This window comes from Anolis sagrei, chromosome 5 (genome assembly GCF_037176765.1).
Source record: "Anolis sagrei isolate rAnoSag1 chromosome 5, rAnoSag1.mat, whole genome shotgun sequence".
Classification (NCBI taxonomy): Eukaryota; Metazoa; Chordata; class Lepidosauria; order Squamata; family Dactyloidae; genus Anolis; species Anolis sagrei.
The window spans coordinates 68,174,949-68,197,192 of NC_090025.1; the positions used below are offsets into that span (position 1 = coordinate 68,174,949).

General features: G+C 39.5%; 1 protein-coding gene across 10 annotated transcripts in view; it reads right to left on the bottom strand.

Annotated features, from left to right (window-relative positions):
* Window positions 1-22,244, bottom strand: part of FAT1 (FAT atypical cadherin 1) — a 180,141-nt gene that overhangs the window by 100,927 nt on the left and 56,970 nt on the right. For all 10 annotated transcript variants that reach the window (XR_009631627.2, XM_060778588.2, XM_060778590.2 and 7 more), the window contains exon 4: window positions 7,686-8,000. Coding sequence is in view for 9 of the 10 variants with exons in the window: in XM_060778588.2 (XP_060634571.2) it covers window positions 7,686-8,000 (315 nt within the window). In the remaining variant the exon portion in view is untranslated. The remainder of the gene's footprint in view (window positions 1-7,685; window positions 8,001-22,244) is intronic.

Genomic DNA, 22,244 nt, shown 5'->3' on the forward strand with positions numbered 1-22,244 from the left:
ATTTCTCTACGGTGTGACAGAACACAGCAGATTAATGGAAATGCAGGTTTTCTTGCTGAAGCAGTATCTGACTCAAACTTGCCATAGGAAATATAAAACCCAAGCTAAACAATTGAAGCTTCCTACACAATAGGCTATTTTGCAACCACAGGTCCTTTATTTCCTTACTAAGTAGTTTCCCAATGTTATCGGAAGTCTTTGGAAGTTGTTTGCACCTGCAGGCATTTCCTATTTTACTTTGCTCGATCTTTAGATTACCCACCACAGTTGCCCTGAAGGGTCAGAAAAGCTGTAAAATGATAGCAAAAGCAAACTAGGCAATATACATTTTATGACTAGAGATCTTTACGGATTTAATAGACACTTGTTAACCTTGTTGTAACATTCTGCTACTCTCATTAACTGTCATTTATGTTCTTTGTTTGAAATATACTGGTATTTCCATTAAATACATTTACTTCAACACAGTATGATACTGAAAGTACTTTTTAAAGTATTGATATGGTAATTAGAAAAGGAAAAATATTTCTGACCAAAATCAGAGATCATACACTTCTATGTGACCTTGTTCATTTACATCTATCTGTCTGTCTGTCTGTCTGTCTCAATAGATAGTAAAGGTAAAAGTTTTCCCCTGACATTAAGTCTAGTCGTGTCGTGCTCATCTCCATTTCTAAGCCGAAGAGCCAGCGTTGTCTGTAGATACCTCCAAGGTCATGTGGCCAGCATGACTGCAAGGAGTGCTGTTACCTTCCCCCCGGAGCGGTAAATAGATAGATAGATAGAGATACTTATTTTAAATGTCATAATATAAAAGCAATTAGATGTTGCAATGCAGTTTTATGAAGAAAAAAACCAATAAAATAAAACAGAAATTATCTGTGCACTGTTTGAAAAACAAAAACAAGCCCTTACTAATTTCAGGGATGATGATGATGATGATGATGATGATGATGATGATGATTTTATTTATACCCCAACACCATCTACCCAAAGGGACTCAGGATGACTCACAAAAGCACTCAATAGTGCAAACACACAAAATACAAATGCATAAACAGTGGCACAATAGCAATAAAAAAACTGATAGTGAACCCTTCAGAATTCTAGCATCCAGAATAACTATTTTGGTTGTTCAAATAAAGCAGATTATCTATTCTTGATCAGCCAGGCCATATTGATAAATGTATGTACGCCAATAGCATACATAAGTAGGAATTGTCAATATAATGGTGGTATTCCATTTAAAATTATTACTCCACAGGAAAGTGTTCCTTCCGTTGGATTTTAATGCATGTCAAATACTGTTAAACACCTGTTGCCTGCTAATATATGCAAAGTGGGGTTTGAATAGATCTTCATATATCAATGTAAGAAATATTTTTAAATTCCTGGTTATCATTGTTAAAAACACAATGCTTTCTCGGGCGACTACATTATGAAACATGATATACAGAGCTTCCATTAATAGAGATTCAGAAACCAGTTTTGTCCAGAAGACTGGAAGAATGAATAATTGGGACTTGTCAAATTGACCAGATTGCACTTGTACTTTGCAACTATACTGGCTTCTGGTTTATTTCCTGGCCTAATTTAAAGATAATGATTTATTCTTTTGGCTACCTAAAATTGGGCCTTATCCTGCACCAACCCAAACTGTATGATCATGTCAGAATCACTACTCTTAGTTCCCCAACAGAAGGGATTCCAATGGGAAATAGTCAATTAGAGACCCTTTTCAGTATTGGTATTCTAGTTATCAGGAAAGTCTCCCCAGAAATGTAAATGTTGTGCCACCTCTAAAATCTTTTCAGATACAGGTGAACTTTTTTTTATCACCCCCCCCCCCCCCACCATCCCACACACAACAGTCAATGTATAGTGAATCTGATCCCTTTTCATTTCTTCTTTAACTGTAATTATTTATTTAAATGTTAAACATTGCTCCATCGATGTTTAACATTTATACAAATGATCAGCCACTGTCAGAAGAAACAGAGAAGTTCATCTATGCTGATGATCATGCCATCACTGCTCAAGCTCGGAGCTTTGAAAAAGTTGAACAGAAGCTATCTGAAGCTTAAGGTGCTCTTAAGGTGTCAGGGAAAAGCAACTGATTCCTAATCTATCTAAAATGCAAATGTGTGCTTTTCATCTTAAGCATCTTGAGGTCTGGGAAGGAATCCCACTGGAGCACTGCAGCACAACAAAATACCTGGGAGTCACTCTGGACCATGCTCTGACTTACAAGAAGCACTGTTTAACTTTCAAGCAAAAAGTGGATGCTAGAAATAATACCATACAAAAGCTGACTGGCACAACCTGGGGATCATGACCAGACACAGTGAAGACATCTGCCCTTGCGCTTTGCTACTCTGCTACTGAGTACACATACCCAGTATGGAATACATCTCACCACGTTAAAACAGTGGATGTGGCATGTTGCATTATCACAGGATGTCTACTCCAAACATCACCAGATAAATTATATTGTTTAGTGAGTATTGCTCCACCTTATATCTGCCAGGAAGTAGTAGCCAGCAATTAAAGGACCAAGGCATTGACATCTCTGACCCATCCTCTGTTCGGATATCAGCCAGCATGCCAATGATTTAAATAAAGAAACAGCTATCTAAGATCTACAAAGATACTTGCAGGAACACCTCAGCAAGAAAGAGTCCAAAAGTGGGAGGCTAAAACCCAGAACCTCAATCAATAGCCGATACCAGAAGTGAAATAACCTCCTGGGCACACAGAAGACTGGGTGACTTGGAAGGTACTCTGGCACCATGAGATGCAGAGCCAATCTTTGGAAATTGGGCTACAAAGTAGAGTCCACGACATGCAAGTGCAGAGAAGAGTAAACCACAGACTATTTACTACAACGCAGCCTAGGCCCTGCCACATGTGAAATGGAGGACCTTCTTACAGCAACACCAGAGGCACTCCAAGTGGCCAGCTTCTGGTCAAAGGAAATCTAGCATAATGCCAAGTTTATAACTTCGTTTGTGGTTTTTAAAAAACATTATAACTGTACCCTCAATTTGCTTCTCACATGATAAATAAATAAGTGGGAAATTGTCAATTAGAAACCACTTTTCAATAACCCACCCTGCCCCACATGCAACAGTCAATGTGTAATGAATCTGATCCATTTTCATTTGTTCTTTAACTGTTTTATTTATTTATTTATCAAGAAATAGTTTTCTTAGATATACAGAGACTCTCGCTGAAACACCTCAGCAAGCGAGAGTTCAAAAGTGGCAGGCTCAAACCCAGCACCTCAATCCGTGGGTGATACCAGATGTGAGGCTCCCCCCTGGGCACACAGAAGACTGGGCGACTTGGAAGGCGCTGAACAGACTGCGCTCTGGCACCATGAGATGCAGAGCCAATCTTAAGAAATGGGGCTACAAAGTTGAATCCACGACATGCGAGTGTGGAGAGGAGCAAACCACTGACCACCTGCTGCAATGCAACCTGAGCCCTGCCACATGCATGATGGAGGACCTTCTTGCAGCAACACCAGAGGCACTCCAAGTGGCCAGATACTGGTCAAAGGACATTTAATCAGCTACCAAGTTTGCAAAATTTGTGTTTTTTTTAATCTGTTTGTTTGTTTTGTTCTGTTAGAAACGTAATACAATGTTCTAGTTGCGGATGACACGATAAATAAATAAATAAATAAATAAATATATTTAGATTGTGTTGTCAAAGGCTTCCATGGCCATAATCACTGTGTTACTGTGAATTTTCCAGCCTGTATAGCCACATTCCAGAAGCATTCTCCCCTGACGTTTCGCTCACATCTATGGTAGGCATCCTCACAATCTCTGAGGATGCCTGCCATAGATGTGGGCGAAACATCAGGAGAGAATGCTTTATTTAGATTGTTGGAGAAGTGTCCAGATAAACTGAATTGGAGTGATAGTACAAATTTAGTAAACAAATAATATATGTTTGCTGTGCATCTGCTATAAGGAAGACAGAATACCATATTACATTTCAAAATGAATGAAACACCAACCCCCAGGTTTGAGCTGGTTGTCAACCCACCAGTAATTAAGTAGGGCTGGGTTAACCTATGTACATTTTAAAGCATATTCAGAGCCAACTCCATGGGGAATCAAGCCTTTTTGTTTGTGAGTTGCTACCTAATGGTTGTAGTCCCCCAGGTAATTAAGAAGGCTCTCCTCCTCTCCACTTGAATTCAAGAGGCTCACAGGCCTAAGCCATTAGGCGCGGGAAGGCTTAAATTGTGCATTGTCTTCCAATTTCACATAGTGCTTTCATTCTAACAATGCAATATATGTGAATGCTTTCCTTCCAAGAGTAAAGAGAAGGACAGAATTTGATCAAAATAAAAAAAGGGCCCACATGCTAGTTTATGAATACTGACAGCTGGCAGGAAAGAAAAGTATATTCAGAAGGGATGAAAGGAAATAACAAGGTTCTGTTGCAAAATGCTGTGATTTTTCAAACAACAGCACGGCTTTTTTAAAGACAACACGCAGCTTCTTTCAAAGACAACTTTTGAAAAGTTTAATGTAAATATTATATATCTGGTTTATAAATTAAGCAACGTGCTTCACATTGCAGCCCTACTCAAAATCACTTTAAAATGGCTAAGTGTAGGCTGTTGCACTGAAGCGGCACTTGGAAGTTTGTATGCAATGCTTTTAACACGAAATAAAACTTGGAATATTGGTTTTAAAATGGCTAGATTTGTTTTCCCACATCAAAGAGATATCTGATGTTTATTAAATGGAGAGAGAGAAACTAATCATGTAAACTCACGATGGGAAATATCAGATACAGTACTCATATTGAATTTGTTTTCAACAAGAAACGGGTAAAACTTCATTACTTCTGCTATACAATCCAAAAACTAGCATTTAATCTAGAGTAGCAACTGTCAAGTGATTTTCATGTATTTTCAAGTATTCTGGAAAGCAATCATTCTCTTTGCCACTTGATGCTACCAAAAGAAAGATCTAAACAAAGCATCTCCTTGCCAGAAGAATGCAAAAGAACCGAGTAATCATATGACAGAAGGGAAAAAGGGAAAAAAGTTGAACAGATTGCATGCGCTAACAAATCCAAGACACCAAATTCACAGCATATTTCGCCTTAATCCACTGCATCAGTGACAAAGAGCAGAGAAGTAAAGTAAACTGTCTGAAAAGCTAATGAATGAGATGAAACATCCTTTTAGACAGATGGACTGAAGGATCAAAACCATGAAAAAGCCAAATAGTTAGCTACTCCCATGATTGGATGGCCACTAAAGTTGTACAGTTAATCTCAGCTTGGATTTTTTCCTCATTGCCTGTCCCTCTGCAGTCTTATTCTCTCTGACAAGATGAAATCCGCGATGGCTAAAATGTAGGTCTCTAATCTTAAAACCACATATGTTGTGGAAATGCATATAAATCAACCAGTGGTCTGAAAGTAGTTGCTGAAGGTGTTCATGGGCAGAATCACTGGGTTGCTGTGAGTTCTTCTGGCTGTATCGCCATGTTTCAGAAGTATTTTCTCCTGATGTTTCACCAAGGCATCCAGGGCCGTAGCCAGAAAAAAAATTCGGGGAGGGTTGACAATTTTGGCAGGGGGGGGGGGTTGAAAATTTCGGGGGGGGGGGGTTGAAAATTTTGGGGAGGGTTGAAAATTTGGGGGGGGGGTGTTGAAACCTGTCTCCTAGCTCACGCTGAAGCAAAGAGCACAGCAGGGGGCAGAGCAACCTTCAATCGCCTGCATCTCCACCCCTGTCAACCACCTCCACCAAGTCTGGCCTCCTTAATGAGAGCATTCAATACACACACACCCAACTTGGTTGCTTCACTACATTGGCTATTGCTGCAAGTATGAATAAATTGTCAATATTTGCTTGAGATAGTGCTTAGAGTTCTGGAGGGACTCTTAATTTTTGGAATCTCATAAACTTAGCATGGGGATTTGGTTAACCAGTTAAAATTCATGAGTAAACCAGGTTTTTTTTAAAAAAAATCTGAAACATTTCGGGGGGGGGGTTGAACCCCTAAAACCACCCCCTCGCTACAGGCCTGAAGGCATCCTCAGAGGTTGTGATGTCTGTTGGAAACATTTCAGATCTCACAACATCTGAGGATGCCTGTCATAGATGTGGGCGAAACGTCAGGAGAGAATGCTTCTGAAACAAGGCCATATAGCAAACCAGTTCTGAAAGTTGTTGACTGAAAACGTCAACATGATTTCACCCTCTAAATTCCATTCTTTCATTGTGTTACAAATATCACATTGCTTTAAAGGTTTAGGGTTTCCAGCACAACTTAAAGAAGGAACAGATGATGAAAGAACTGATTTTCCTTTGCAATGCAGCCCAACTGTTTTTACATGAAGTGGAAAATGCTTCCAAACGTTTAATAAAAATGTAGATTCCCATTCCAGTCTGAACAGCATGGCTTAAACCCAGCTGCTCATTCCTGTTAGGGCAGAATGTATCAGATCTGTAGCAACCTGATAAAGCAACACAGAAGTGCCACTGCTTTAATGTGTCTATACTAGTTGCTGTAAGTCTACATTTGATACACATTTTTGTGTTTATTCCACTCTTTCTTCCCTGTATTAATTCAGGACAGAGGTGAGAATCATGTACAGGAATAATCACATTAAAAAACTTACATAAGTTTACATTTCTGGGGGGGAAAGGACTCATCAAAGGGTTTTATGGCCAGAATCATTGCGTTCCTGTGAGTTTTCCAGACTGTATGGCTATGTACCAGAAGCATTCTCTCCGGACGTTTCACCCACATCTATGGCAGGCATCCTTAGAGGTTGTGAGGTCTGTTGGAAACTGGGCAAGTGAGGTTTATATATCAGTGGAATGTCCAGGGTAGAAGAAAGAACTCTTGTCTGCTTGAGACAAGTGAGGCAGTAACCAGCCAGGGTTTGAAGCTGCAAGGCCATTCGATGCTAATCAAGGTGGCCATTTGCAACATTCACACTTGCCTCAAGCAGACAAGAGTTCTTTCTCCCACTTTAGACATTTCACAGATATATAAACCTCACTTGCCTAGTTTCCAACAGACCCCTCAACCTCTAAGGATGCCTGCCATAGATGTGGGTGAAATGTCAGGAGAGAATGCTTCTGGAACATGTCTAAACAGCCTGGAAAACTCACAGCAACCCAAAAAAGAACTTATTTAGAAGTATGCTACGAAGAATTCCCATTTTAACATATAAACACCAGATGGAAACAGTTTTCAACCTTTCTAAAACTGGAAGTGACCACTAACTTCCAGGTTTCTTTTCCTTCTTATGTGTGTGTGGAGGCTGTTTTCAGTCTAAAAGTGGCCCAAAAGGTGAAAAGTTCTGTATATTTGTAGCATGGTTAAAGGGGGAGACAATGGTGTCAAAAAAGGGGGAGGCATTGGCTGAAACATTCTTATCTCCCTATGACACTTACAGGGAGATTTTATATAGAAAGTGTTTTAAGTTGATTCTCTACTTGCATTTCCTAATCATACAACTTCCAGAGGAAGTGTAACCTTGCAGTTCAAATATGCTGTTTGCATCATAACAAATATCAATCTTCAACACAATATTTCCTCTTCCCCCTTTTTATTTTCCTCCTAAATGTTGTTCTTCCATCGAGAAACCAGTTTAGCAATGTAAACGTCAAGAAGCAGCATCTGGCATATACTTACCAGTTTTTGGATTCATGGAGAAGAATCCCTGTGGATTTCCACTGGTAATCTTGTAGGTCAACTTGTCATTAGCGGTTGAGTCTGCATCAAAAGCCTCAATCTGTATGACTGACACATCCTTAGGTGAGTTTTCCATGACTTCTGGATAATAAACAGGCTGTGTAGTTTGTGGAGCGTTGTCATTAACATCACCAACTTCGATGTAGATCTCAACGAACGAGGACAAGGGAACAACACCCTGGTCTGTTGTATAAACGGTTAGCCAATAATGGGAAGTGGTCTCTCGGTCAAGTAAATCAACAGTTGTTATTGTACCTGTTAAGAAACAAAAGGAAAAGAAACGCTTAGACATCACCTCAAACACTAAAACCTGAAAACTAATCTCCACGACAAGCCACAAATTAAAATGCATTATTCTTTCATAACCTTCATTAAAACACTGGCATTTAATAATTACAAATTATGTAAACAAATCACAAATAATGAATAAAGTCTACGGGGAAATTATATTCTGTTCAGCCAGTTATTATGGACCAATTTTAAAAAGAAAAGAAAAATACAATAATAAAAATCATATGCAGGTACATCCAATATGCACAGATAGAGTGCGGAGCTGAAATACCTCTACTATTTTCTCAAGATTTTTCTTGATACCTAGGAAAAGGGACTACGATGGCACAGTGGGCTAAACTGCTAAGCTACAGAACCTGCCAATTGGAAGGTTGGCAGTTTGATTCCATGAAACGGGGTGAGCTTCCATTGTTAGCCTCAGCTTCTACCAACCTAGCAGTTCGAAAACATGCAAATGTGAATAGATCAATAGGTACCACTTCGGCAGGAAGCTAACTGCACTCCATGCAGTCATGCTGGCCACATTACCTAGGAGATGTCTATGGACAATGCTGGCTCTTCGCCTTTGAAATGGAAATGAGCACCACCCCCTAGAGTCAGACACGACTAGATTTAACATCAAGGAGAAACCTTTACCTTTTAGGAAAAGGTCATTTTGCAGAGATTTCTATACAGTTTTGATGCCTTTCTATCTCTTCAGAAACAAAACTAAACACAAAATACTGTCATAGGTGAAAAATGGTAGACAGTCTGGCAACTTATCCTATGAGATGGGGGAAGGAAAACAAGTTGCAAAAAATGTTCAGACCAGAAAAAGTCCATCTTTTCTTTTTCAAAATTCTCTGTGGTGAAATACGGCTTCTAAACCAAGTGATAAGCTCCCAGCATCATCAGGACTTGCGGTCACCAAGATTACCAAGGGCCCTACCATCACCACCCCACCCTCGGGTGTTTCTGGCTTTCCCTGTCATCAATAACCTATCCCAGAAAGTAGAATTTTTAAAACAGAGAGGGTGTGAAGCAGTAAATTCAGGAATAGCGGGCATCAATGACAGCACATTCTGGATCCAGGCAAACTTTAGAGTAGTGATTCTCAACCTTCCTCATGCCACGGCCCCTTAATACAGTTCCTCATGTTGAGGTGACCCTCAACCATAAAATTATTTTAGTTTCTACTTCATAACTGTTATTTGGCTAGTGTTATAAATCATAATATAAATATCTGATATGCAGGATGTATTTACTGGACCAAATTTGGCACAAATAACCGATACATCCAAATTTGAATACTGGTGGGGTTGTGGGGGGATTGGTTTGTTGCTGGGATTATAGTTCACCTATGATCAAAGAGCATTCTGAACTCCACCAATGATGGAATTGATCCAAACTTGGCACACAGAACTCCCATGATCAACAGAAAATACTAGAAGGGTTTGGTTGGCATTGACCTTGAGTTTGGGAGTTGTTGTTCACCTACATACAGACAGCGCTGTGGACTCAAACAATGACATATCTGGCCCAAACTTGGCACGGATACTCAATGTCCCCAAATGTGAACACTGGTTGAGTTTCAGGAAAATAGACCTTAGCATTTGGGAGTTGTAGTTTCTGGGATCTATAGTTCACCTACAATCAGAGAGCATTGTGAACCCTACCAATGATAGAATTGGGCCAAACTTCCCACAGAGAACTCCCATGACCAACAGAAAATACTGTGCTTTCTGATGGGTCTTTGGTGACCTCTCTGACGTCCCCCTCGTGACCCCCACAGGGGTCCTGACCCCCAGTTTGAGAAACGCTAGCTTTAGACGGATGGATAGGTAGCTGGATTTATAACTGGGGGACATTTTATAATTTGAAGGCTTTGTTTCCAAACTCCATGTCCTTTTTGGTAAAGCAGCAATTCCAAAACGTCCCTACATATTCATCCTCAAACACAGTGCAAGAAATTTTGTAATTGCCACCAGGTGTCAGCATAGAAGCAGGATTTCAAAAGTAACCAAGTCAATGTGAAAAGCTAGCAAGTTCTATATTTAAAGGGTGGAAATTCATACTCTGCACACATTGTCACCCAGGCACCTAATCTGCCCTTCAAACAAAAGCGTTTCTGTTTGGTTGCAGAGAAATCTGCTAATGCCTCGAACGCACAGCAAAGCCAGGTTATTAAATTTAAAACAAATTGTCACTTTTTATTTCCCAATCTCTTCAACTGAATAGCTGCATACTTTATACACACATTACAATCACACAGCATTACCGAAGCACTGATGGAAGATTATACTGGCAGGTTTTATTTTTGGTTTTAATGCTAATGGTAGAAACATCAAGGGCACTTCAACTCTATTACTGCCATCTTGATAAGCCACAAAGAATTTCAAGAAGACAACCAATGAGCAACTCTTAGTCATTTGTTGCAAGGGATACAAATGGTTTAAGACGGAAAGTAATATTCTGCCAATGGGAAAATGCATGTTTTTCCCCACATGCCATATCAATGAAGAACTTGATTGGTAAATGGTATGTGAATGTAGGAATGACAGTGCTCATACTGAACAGTACTTTCTCTCATCACACCCTGATATGTCTGCTCCATGTTGTAATGACACTGCAATAAGCCGATTCTCAGTCTGCCTGGATGAAGACCAATGCTGATTGATGTCAAGTAGTCTAGAAAGTCCCTTGCCAATTTATTTACTAATTATTTTATTTTAAAAATTGTCTACCACCTCCCAACCCATCAGAGCCACAAGGTGATGCAAAACACATGGAAGCTAACTATTCAGGAGCTACATCCAACTATTTTTAGTTATATCAAAATTACTGAATCATTAGTTCATAAATCCTATTCATCCAATTGATCTAGGGACAGCTTTAGCACAGCAGGTTAATCACCAGCTGCAGTAAATCATGTCAACCAAAAGGTTGATAGTTTGAAGCCAGGTCAGGATAAGCTCCTGACCTTCAGCCCAGCTCCCCACCCACCACCTATTTATTTATTATATATTTATTTGCTGTATTTGTATACCGCCTTTCTCAGCCCACAGGCAACTCAAGGCGGTTTACAGGGCAAAATTCAATGCCCACAATACCATAAATACAATTAAAAACATTAACGTATAATAAAATCTGTAACAACATCAATTAAAACATAATTCATTAGTGCCTCCTTGTTAAAAACATTGTCCGGTCCCATCGTCTAGTCGTTCCATATTCCTGTCAGTTACTCTGCATTTGCAAACGCTTGCTCAAAAAGCCACATCTTGACTTTTTTCTGAAACGTTAAAAGGGAGGGGGCTGATCTGATATCCCTAGGGAGGGCATTCCATAGCCGAGGGGCCACCGCTGAGAAGGCCCTGTCTCTTGGTGGAGACCAGACGTACTTGTGATGAAGGCGGGACTGAGAGCAGGGTCTCCCCAGACGATCTTAAGGTCCTAGATGGTTCATAAGGGGAGATCCGTTCGGACAGGTAAGTTGGGCCAGGACCATTTAGGACTTTATAGGCCAAAGCCAGTACTTTTAATTGTGCCCAGTAGGAAACTGGCAGCCAGTGGAGCTAGTGCAGCAGGGGAGTTGTATACTCCCTGAGCGCCGCTCCTGTTAGCAACCTGGCTGCCATCCATTGGACCATTTGAATCTTCCGGACAGTCTTCAAAAGCAACCTCACATAGAGCGCGTTGCAGTAACCATAATGTGGACTACCACGGCCAAGTCAGACTTCCCAAGGTACGGGTGCAGCTGGCGCACTACCGGATCAGAAACAGTATGTGAGTAGATAAATAGGAACCACAATAAGCAGGGAGGTCTTTTAGGCACGGAAAAAAGGAGGAAAGTTTACAAATAAAGAAAGCTCTTTGGCAAGGAGATGGAGCAAGAGCACCTCCCTGTGGCTGGAACTGAGCACAGCCTCCAAAGGTACTGAAAGATGGGGAAAAGTCTATGCATATACCTGTTGTCTGTTTTGTCATTGTATAATCAGCATTGAACATTTGCTGTATATGTAACCTGTGATCCACCCTGATTCGGGGTGAGAAGGGTGGAATATAAATACTGTAAATAAATAAATAATAAAAATTCAAATTGGAACTACTAAATTCATTAAGGCCATTATGTTTCTCCATACAGTTGAATCAACCCAGTCCAAATGTCTGCAATAGTCATTGTGTGCCCATTTACAAAAAATTTAAAATGGCAAAATCAAGTTGTGCTTTTTGGATAAGGGTTAGGAGATAAAAGAACCCAGGATATGCAGGGATTGCTTTTATGAGAGAAATATTTGCTTCTTGGTGGCTTTTGATCCTTTTCTTTTTTCCACAAAACTTATATTATAAGGAAAAATAAAAATACAAAGTCAAAAGCACAAACAACACAAATTGATATCAAACAAACAGATACAGAAGTAACTAGATGAGCACTTGCTGTTTCTTAATTTGAGGGTACAGTCTTGTGTCACCCTGCCCAAAACAACTGCAAAATGTTGCAGTTAGGCTGCTTGATTAGCATTGAGTAGCCTTGCAGCTTCAAAGCCTGGCTGCTTCCTACCTGGGGAAATCTTTGTTGGGAGGTATTAACTGATCACGATTGTTTCCTGCCTGGAATTCCCCTGTTTTCTGAGTGTTTTTCTTTGTTTACTGTCCTGATATCGGATTTTTTAAATACTGGTAGCCAGACTGTCTGAATAGCCCACACTATCTGAAGGTTTCAGCTGGTGTGTAAAATGACATTTTCTGCCCAAAGCAAATGAAACTGGAAATTCCTGTACCGAGGAAGTGTCAAATACTGTTGCCACTAAGGAAAATGTGGTTATGAATTTGCCCTCAAATGCAATGTTGATATCAAACCTACAATGATGATATCAAACCTACATTTTGTTTTTGTTATTGGTAAATTTCTAGTTTTGCATTAAGAAAGGCCCTGATTCTCCAAGTCCACATATGTTCCTGAGCCTTTAAGAGGACTCGTTTCCAAATTAAATATATTAAGGTCAGGTAAAATCCATATATTTTGGAAACTCTTGTCATGAGCACCACTGTTTGCTCTCACTGTCTTGCCCTACTTTTCTTCCCAATTCATGGACTCCGACTCCTTCAGCTTCCTTTTGTAATTAAATGTAACAGGCCAATTGCCTTGAACCTTTCTCTTCCTATGATCATGCTCTTTGCGCTTGTTCCAGCTTGATGGCACTTGCTCCATTAATGATTACCATAAGGCAGCCAGGGCTGACTAAGCTTCAGTTAGCAAAGTGAATCATTTGGCTGTTCTTTCTAAAGAAAACCACAAGTTAAACAAATATTTCCTCTATGCATGATGCTGTTTATAATTCCAATCCCAAGCCGGACAATCCACTTCCAGAACAAAACTGAAAGGGAACAACATTTAATCAAAATGTTATTACTGATATTTATTCCTAATCCTTCAAAATGCCATGGTCTTTATTTTTTAAGAGTCATAGCAACATATATGTAAAAAAAATGGTTATTTCCCCACATCCCAGCATCCTGATTCAAATTGAAATGGGTATGGATCAAGGGATACCCCTTTACAGGTGTTTCCAGCTGAGCCAACTGTTAGAAATGTTGGAAATAGCATAATTGTATAATTGTTAACCTATATTGTATATTTGGTTTGCCAGTTTGACTGCACCTCTTTGGTGTGAAAGGGGCTTCAGACACAGGACCCCATTCTGTATTCAGTTTGCATCAAACCTCAGTGGAGGTGGAGGCATGTTGCTTTTTGGACTTTAGTACAATATGCTTTTAGACCTCAATGGAGGTGGATTGCAGTTTGTCTCGTTTCAGACTTCAGTGAGTACAGTTACACAGTTTGGACTATATCTATAGGCTTAAAGACACTGGACTATGGACTAGTATGCTGAGTATATACAAGAAGTTTATTAGTAAACCTGAGATGTTATTTTTAAAGAAGACTACTTTTGTGTACATATTTTAACTAAGAGGTTTTAAGGGAAAGTAGATGGACAACTACAAATTCTACTTCAAAGAAACAACCATCCTCTGCTAACCCAATATATTTTTGCGGTGGCATGTATTATAATTGGCAGTTTAAAGACATGGGTCTTCAGTTTAACAGCTGAGTTGCCTGTGTGTAATAATAATAATAATAATAATAATAATAATAATAGGTTTATTTATACCCCGCCACCATCTCCCCAAGGGACTCGGAGTGGTTTACATGAGGCCAAGCCCAACAACACATCAATAAAAACAAAAAGCAATAAACAAAACAATAAATACAATACAATTAATATAAATCACGTATAAACAATAACCAATTAATAGTTAACATACAAGAATTTAAAAACCTATGGCCGGGCCAAATGTAATAGTTTAAAATTTAAAAATAAATGCTTGAATGAACAAGGTAGGATATATCTAGTATAGGGTTTTAAAAGAAATGACAGAGCACAGTCCATCCTAAACCAATAGTAAAGTGCATTGTGAGGACATATTGCTGGGAATTTTCCTTATTCTGGGAAGGCACACTGGAACAACCACGTTTTCAGGCTCCTCCTAAAGACTGGCAATGTTGGGGCATGCCTGATGTCCTTGGGAAGTGAGTTCCAGAGTTGGGGGGCCACCACTGAGAAGGTCCTCTCCCTCGTCCCCACCATGAATGCTTATGAATATCACTTGTTCAAGGAGTTGACTTCTAACAAGGTCGTGCTTTTCTTGACTAGTGGTTTTCAAAAGATAGTCTCCACTGTTCATGGAGATTCCAATTTGCCAAACAGATGTGACATCATTTTTATCTTTTCAATAAGGTTATGGTGCAGTTAATTCCAACAGGTTATGTAATTTCCAATAAGAAAAGACCCTTTCTTTGGCTACAAGGGGGAATCATGTCATGGCAAAGTCAAATTCTGGCTGATAACTAAGCTGTTAACCCTGCTTGGCAACCAGAAATTTGTGACTGTTTAATAAGACCAGGTGAAACCTCTCAGCCCCAAGGGGTGAAATTGACTGAAATCAATTTGTTTCTGACAGACAAGACATTGTACAATGATTTCTAACCCACAAAAAACTGCTTGGCTTGCTTATTCCTAACAGTGGACCCAATAAAGCCTCAATCTAAATATTTGAAGTGATTGGTTAGTATGCATGAACCAAGTAACTCCTTCTAGTCAGCTTACATCTACAAACAGAGGTTTCAAACACAAGAACAGTGGTAGCTTTCTCTTGATATAGCTTACAACACATTATTATTATTATTATTATTATTATTATTATTATTAAACTTTATTTGTACCCCGCTAGCATCTCCCGAAGGACTCGATGCGGCTTACAAAGGCCAAGGCCTCAAACAACAACAGACAATAACAATATAATACAAGCAAATTAAAAACATAAGCAATAACAACAACAATATTACACTATTAACAACAACAATAATAATAATACACTTTATTTATATTCCACTTTATCTCTCTGGAGGAACTCAGAGCGGATTACAGTACATATACGGCAAACATTTAATGCCTTTTAACATGAACAATGGCATATAATACACAGATAAGGTAAAGGTTTTCCTCTTTTTTCCATTTCCAGCGTTTGGAGGCGATGCTCAACTTCTGGCTATGGCAAAGTTGAATATCATTAATGGAACAAGTGCCATCAAGCTGGAACAAGTGCAAAGACTATAATCATAGGAAGAGAAAGGTTCAAGGCAATGGCTTGTTGCATTTAATTACAAGAGGAAGCTGGAGGAGTCGGGAGTCCATGAATGCTGTTCTATTTTCCATTGACAAAGGAGCCTCCTGTCCGTAGACTGTACCAATCTTTGTCTGAGGGCATGTCTGCATGTGGCGCCCTTTTACCTTTCCGCCGAGGCAGTACCTATTGATCTACTTGCACTGCATGCTTTCGGACTGTTAGGTTTGCAGATGCTAGGACTGACAGTCAATAGCTCACCCCAACTCGCAGATTTTCACTGTCAATCCTCTGATCAGAAGTCTTTCCTGCAGCTATCGGCTTTTAACCATTGTACTACTGAACAAATAAAATAAAACCATCTGCAAAGCCTTGGGAGTATTAGTTTCAATTAAACAATTCACTGTTGTTAAACAGATATGAAAGGCTGAATAAATGAAACATTTACTCAATTTATTTATTTATGTACATGTGCAATTTTGTCAAAGTAGAAGTTGCATGAGCCATAAATGGCATCAAACCAAGGGTGTTAATAAATGCAATATTATCTCAGAAAGAGACTGGTCCAAGTGGCAACAACTCAATAATGAGTCAAACTAGTCATTCTGTACTGACTAAAGAAGATTGAGAATGCTTTGGAGTCAAAGTAATAGCCAGTGTCCCCTACCTAAACTCAGTATAAAAAAACCAAAGCAATTATTTACACACACAAAATAAGTTTATTAATTTACTAAAAGCTGACACAGCTTTTTGAATTCCAATTCTTTCCATTAACAAAGTGTAAAATTCCCAGTTCCCGCGCATAATCCTCTGTAAATATGCTTATCCATGAGAACTCTCATTAATAATATTAATGACTCAGTAATGGAAATCAAAACCTGCAATCACTTCTCAGCAAAACATGGAAATACAGTTTAGCAGACCATGTCTTGGGAATGACACCAGAAAAAAGCACACACACACACATATTCTAGCCTTCTGGTACATGATGGTGAAAATGTGATCGCAGTGCTAATTAACTTGAATTCTAACAAGCTTGGCTTTAAATTAAAAAAGGAAGGAAGGAAGAGCTGGGCTCCTAAAACATTCTCAGTTAGGTTGCTTGCTCTTAAAATAATACCTGCAAATTTATGGCACAGAATGGATAAAAATATGCAGTGAGATGCATAGTAATTTATACAATGATTAATGAGATAAAAGATTCTAAAATTTATGTTTCCTGTGAATTTGTTAGAATCTTCATTCATAAAATGAAGGGTGCATCTACCCTGGAAATTAAGTGCAATTTAATTCAACTTTAATTGCTATAATACAATCCTACGGAATCCTACAGTTGAAGTTTGCTGAGGCACTAGCACTCTGAAAAAGAAGGCTAAAGGCCTTGTAAAGCTACAACTCCCATGATTCTACAGCATTAAGCCATGACAGTTAAAGTGGTGTCTAACTGCATTTGTTCTACAGTGTAGATGCACACTATGACATCAGTATACAATCTTGAAACCATGGTGGTCAACTGGGTGCTTTCCAGATTGTGTTGGATAGTATTATCATTTTATTTATTTTCGTATCAAAAGCATTGCATAAATTAGTATAAAATTGATAAAAATAGAAGGAGTGCAGGCGGCTAAATATCCTTTGACCAAAAATGGACAACAGCAATGGCACTATCTGTAGCCTCCAACAACTCTTCCTCAGTACTTGAGGCAGGGCACAGTGGACAGGCATACAGATGAGGAGTTGTCTGTTCTGCTCCAGTGTCACACAAGGTGTGGGATTATTTTAGGTAGTACCATTTTGCCAGGTTGTCTTTTGATCTGCCCACTCCACTTCTGAGTCTGTTCAAGGACTTCCAAGTTGCCCATTCTCGGTTTGCCCCTGGAGGAAGACCCTCACAGTGGCCATCCAGTAGGGATTTCCTGATTTAGCTGCCCAGAGGGATACCCTTGCTGTTGCTGGGGGGACGCCAAGAGGAGTGGTAGTTCTCATAAAGCTTTTCCTTGATTTGAGTCTGCTGGGAAGAGGCTGGTAGCCATGTATTGGGTGGCTTTCAGTGTTCAACCTTATTTCTCTCACATTTAGCAGCAACTTCCTGTTGCACATCGGGGGTGAGGGGCAATGCCAGCTAACTTGTAGAGCAGCGTTTCTCAACCTGGGGGTCAGGACACCTGAGGGGGTCGTGAGGGAGTGTCAAAGGGGTCACCAAAGACCATCAGAAAACATAGTATTTTCTGTTGGTCATTGGGATTCTGTGTGGGAAGCTTGACCCAATTCTATTGTTGGTCAAGTTCAGAATGCTCTTTGATTGTAGGTGAACTATAAATCCCAACAACTACAACTCCCAAATGTCAAGGTCTAATTTCCCCAGACTCCACCAGTGTTCACATTTGGGCATATTGAGTATTCGTGACAAGTTTGGTCCAGATCCATCATTGCATGAATCCACAGCACTCCTTTGGATATAGATGAACTACAACTCCCAAACTCAAGGTCAATGCCCACCAAACTCCTCCAGTGTTTTCTGTTGGTCATGGGAGTTCTATGTGCCAAGTTCGGTTTAATTCCATCGTTGATGGAGTTCAGAATGCTCTTTGATTATAGGTGAACTATAAATCCCAGCAACTACAACTCCCAAATTACAAAATCAATCCTCCCCCCAACCCCACTAGCATTCACATTTGGGCATATTGGGTATTTGTGCTCAATTTAGTCCAGTGAATGAAAATCCATCCTGCATATCGGATATTTACATTACGATTTATAACAGTAGTAAAATGACAAGTAGCAAGTAGCAAAGAAAACAATATTATGGTTGGGGGTCACCACAACATAAGGAACTGCATTAAGGGGTCACGGCATTAACAAGGTTGAGAACCACTGTTGTAGAGTTTATCAACAGGTGTAGGTTTAAGACATCCTGTGATTATTCTGCATGTTTCATTCAATGCTATGCTCACCTGCTTTGCATGGGCAGACCTATGCCAAACAGGGAATGCATACTTGGCAGTTGAGTAAAACAAGGCTAGGGTTGATGTTCTTATTAATTTTGGGTCTGCACCCCATGTCACTGGTGTTCCCATAAGAGCTACCAAGCACAGCAAATAGAGGACAGCATGTCTTCCAATCCAATAACATCTGAAAAACTACAAGTTGCCAACCATGTGGGCCAATGTTTACTGGGCAAGTGACTTTCTCATTCAGCTCCCTCTGTCAGCTCCAGCTCCCCATGCAGGGACATGAGAGAAGCCTCCCACAAGGATGATAAAACATTTTTTTCAAAAAACATCAGGGCATCCCCTGGGTAACCTCCTTGCAGATGGCCAATTCTTTCACACCAGAGGTGACTTGCAGTTTCTCAAGTGGCCCCTGACATGAAAAAAAAATTGCCCTAATGAACAAGTTTCAACATTTTTGGCACAGAATTAAACCCAAAGAGCTGGCAAAACAGTGCAGCACAGGTAGGGTGTGTGTTGTATACTTCTCTTGAACACCGCACCCATCCCATGGTACAAAGATATAAAGCAGCTATGAATAGGTCCTATGATCAAAGGTCAACAAAACCGCAATAAGGCACTATTGGGCTAGATGAGTATGGTGGGTAGGGGGAAATAGCCAGGTTAATCACAGCTGGCTTCTTGAAATGTTTTCTTAGTCAGCAATGCTCTGTGAAAGTTATGGGTAGAAAGGATATTCCTATAATAGTTACCTTATACTTTATTTATTTCTCACCATTAACATTGGGTGACACTGCCTTGGTTAAGAAAAGTTGTCAGATGTATGCGACTGACTCACACATTCTTCCCTCACCCACAGCTAAGTTTCAAAAAGTTACTTTTAGAGGGCTGCAACTTCCAGAATCCCTCATCCAGCATGCCTGGCTCAAAGATGCTGAGAACTATAGACCGAAAAGCAATGTTTCCAAGCTCTCAATTCATGTCATTTCCATTATTTTTCTAACCATATATGAACTGCCATCAAAAATCAGACACCTACAATTAGCATCAATCTGTAAACCTTGGGTCGCAAAACCACTTCAGACTAAGGATCCTTCCAGACAGGCCCTATATCCCAGGATCCGATCCCAGGTTTTCTGTTAATTCCAGATTATCTGGCAGTGTGGACTCATATAATCCAGTTTAAAGCAGAAAACCTGGGATCAGATCCTGGGATGCAGAGCCTATTTGGAAGGGCCAAAGGTTTACAGAGTCTCAGCCTTCCAAATTATGCTTTAAGGACTCATAACATGATCTCTGAAACAGTAGGCCACTTTGAGTCCCCTTCGGGGGAGATAAAGCAGAGTAAAAATAAATATAATAATAATAGGCAGAATTCTCATAATATATTTGCCATTTTGTACAAGTCCTAAAAACTGTCCTCTTGAATTTAATTAGAACACCTATAATAATAATAATAATAATAATAATAATAATAATAATAATAATCTTTATTTATATTCCATTCCCCAAGGGAACTCAGGACAGATTAGAGGACATATATGCTGCAAAGATTCAATGCCATTATACAATTAACAAGGACAGACAATACATAAACCGAGATAAAGGCTTTCCCATCTTTTTCCATCTGCAGCATCTGGAGGCTGTGCTCGATTCCGGCCATGGGGAGGTGCTGTTACTCTATCTTCCATGCCGAGGAGCTTTGTTGTCCATAGACGTCCTCCTTTCAAGTCATCGCCATGTCCTTATGGGAGCCTTTTATTACCTCCCTGCTTAAAGTGGTACCTATTTATCTACTCACATTGCTGTTTTTGATCTGTCAGGTGAAACTGGGGCTGACAGCAGAAGCTCACTTGGACCCGGGCTTGAACTGCCAAACTTTCAACCAGAAAAATTTTCTACAACTTGGTGGTTTAACCCGTTGTGCTAAGCCCAGCCATTTGGGATGTAGCAGCAATTAATATTTTAAGCATAGAGACAACCCATTCAACTGCCCTAGGCTTCTAACTCAGAGAATAAACTGTAAAATGGAATAGAACTTGAGAACATGATAGTATGTTATAGTGCTTAAGACTATGCACCGAAGATCACGGTTCATATCTCTGCTGCACAAAAAGGTGTCATGCCAGTACAATCCTGGTTATTATATGAGGTTAATAATGCTGAAATGTACTAAGGATGTCGTAAGTATTTTTGAGATAATGCCAACAAGCTCCTGGGAGTTTTTAGGGAGAGCCGACACAAATATAAATTATGTTTATGAGATTCATCACCTCCTCAATAAATAAATGTGATTCATGGGCACCAGCTACCTAAAATTAAGTCCCATTGTCCTCCGCTGAAAACAAGCAGCAACAACATTGTTCTGTACAAGTCTCCTCAGTGATAAATTCCATGGATTCCACTGAAGCTTGAACTTACATGAATGTGTAAAGGATTCTAGGGACAAAGTCCTCTTGGTTAGTCCCAACTAAACAAAATCCACTGAATTAATTGCTAAATATTGTATTAACGCTCAGGAAATCTCACTGACTTCATGTGTCTGCCAAGGCCAGGACTGCCAATTGGATTCGGGCACAAAACTATTATCCCATCAGCACCAACCTGACAATGAGCTCTTTTGAACAGGCTTTATTTCAGAATAGATATACAAGGAATTGAGCTGTAAGTGAGTAAATGTGGTGCAACAGAGACCATTGAAATCAGACAAGTCAAACCCATGTGCATATTCTCACTCGGCTATGAAATACAATTCTTAACCTTGGAACAATTATAATTAACTTCACCTTCCTCACAGCACGATTCCTGCTGAATTCTGGGGCTTGTAGTTTAGTGAGGCTATTAAAGGCTCCTGCCTAAACTACAAATCCCAGAATTCTGCAGGAAGTAGCAACCAGATTTAAAGTGGATGCATTCTCTAGTGTGATGAGGTCCTCGGTAGAGGAAGATAGTACACAAACTGATCAATAGATTGATAAACAAGCCAACTGGATACAGGATAACATTCATGCAATCTGAATTACTTTTTATTCTAATTAAAACTGGGATATAATTTATTTTTCTCTCATAAACACTCAACCAACTGTAATCATAAATAGCAATAAAAAGCCCATGGTGCTTAATCTTACTTTGCCAGATAGAAATGAAGATAGATAGGCTAATTGATTTGTAGACGCTTACTGCTTAAGATAAATTTTAGACCATGATTCCTTCCAGTTCTGTTTATAGTCTACATTTGTTATCTTCTGATAACAACTATGCAAGTTTCAAAAGAAAAAAAACACCTATGATTTGACAAACCCCACAACATGCACGGACACACTCCCTAACAGCAAAAGAAGTTGGGAAATATTTCACCCAAAATTAATTCACTACCCCAACTGTATTAAAAATTCAAACATGATTTTGTGATTTATTCTTTTAATGGTTACAGAGTGGTTTTTTTCAGTAACAGTCTTTCTTACTAGCTTAATTTTAGTAATTTTCTATTAATTGAACTCTAATTATTGGGCACATTACAAATTAATGTTAGAGTCTCTCCCCAATTATCTTATCTATCCGAACGCATCTCTTCCTACGAACCTACCAGGAA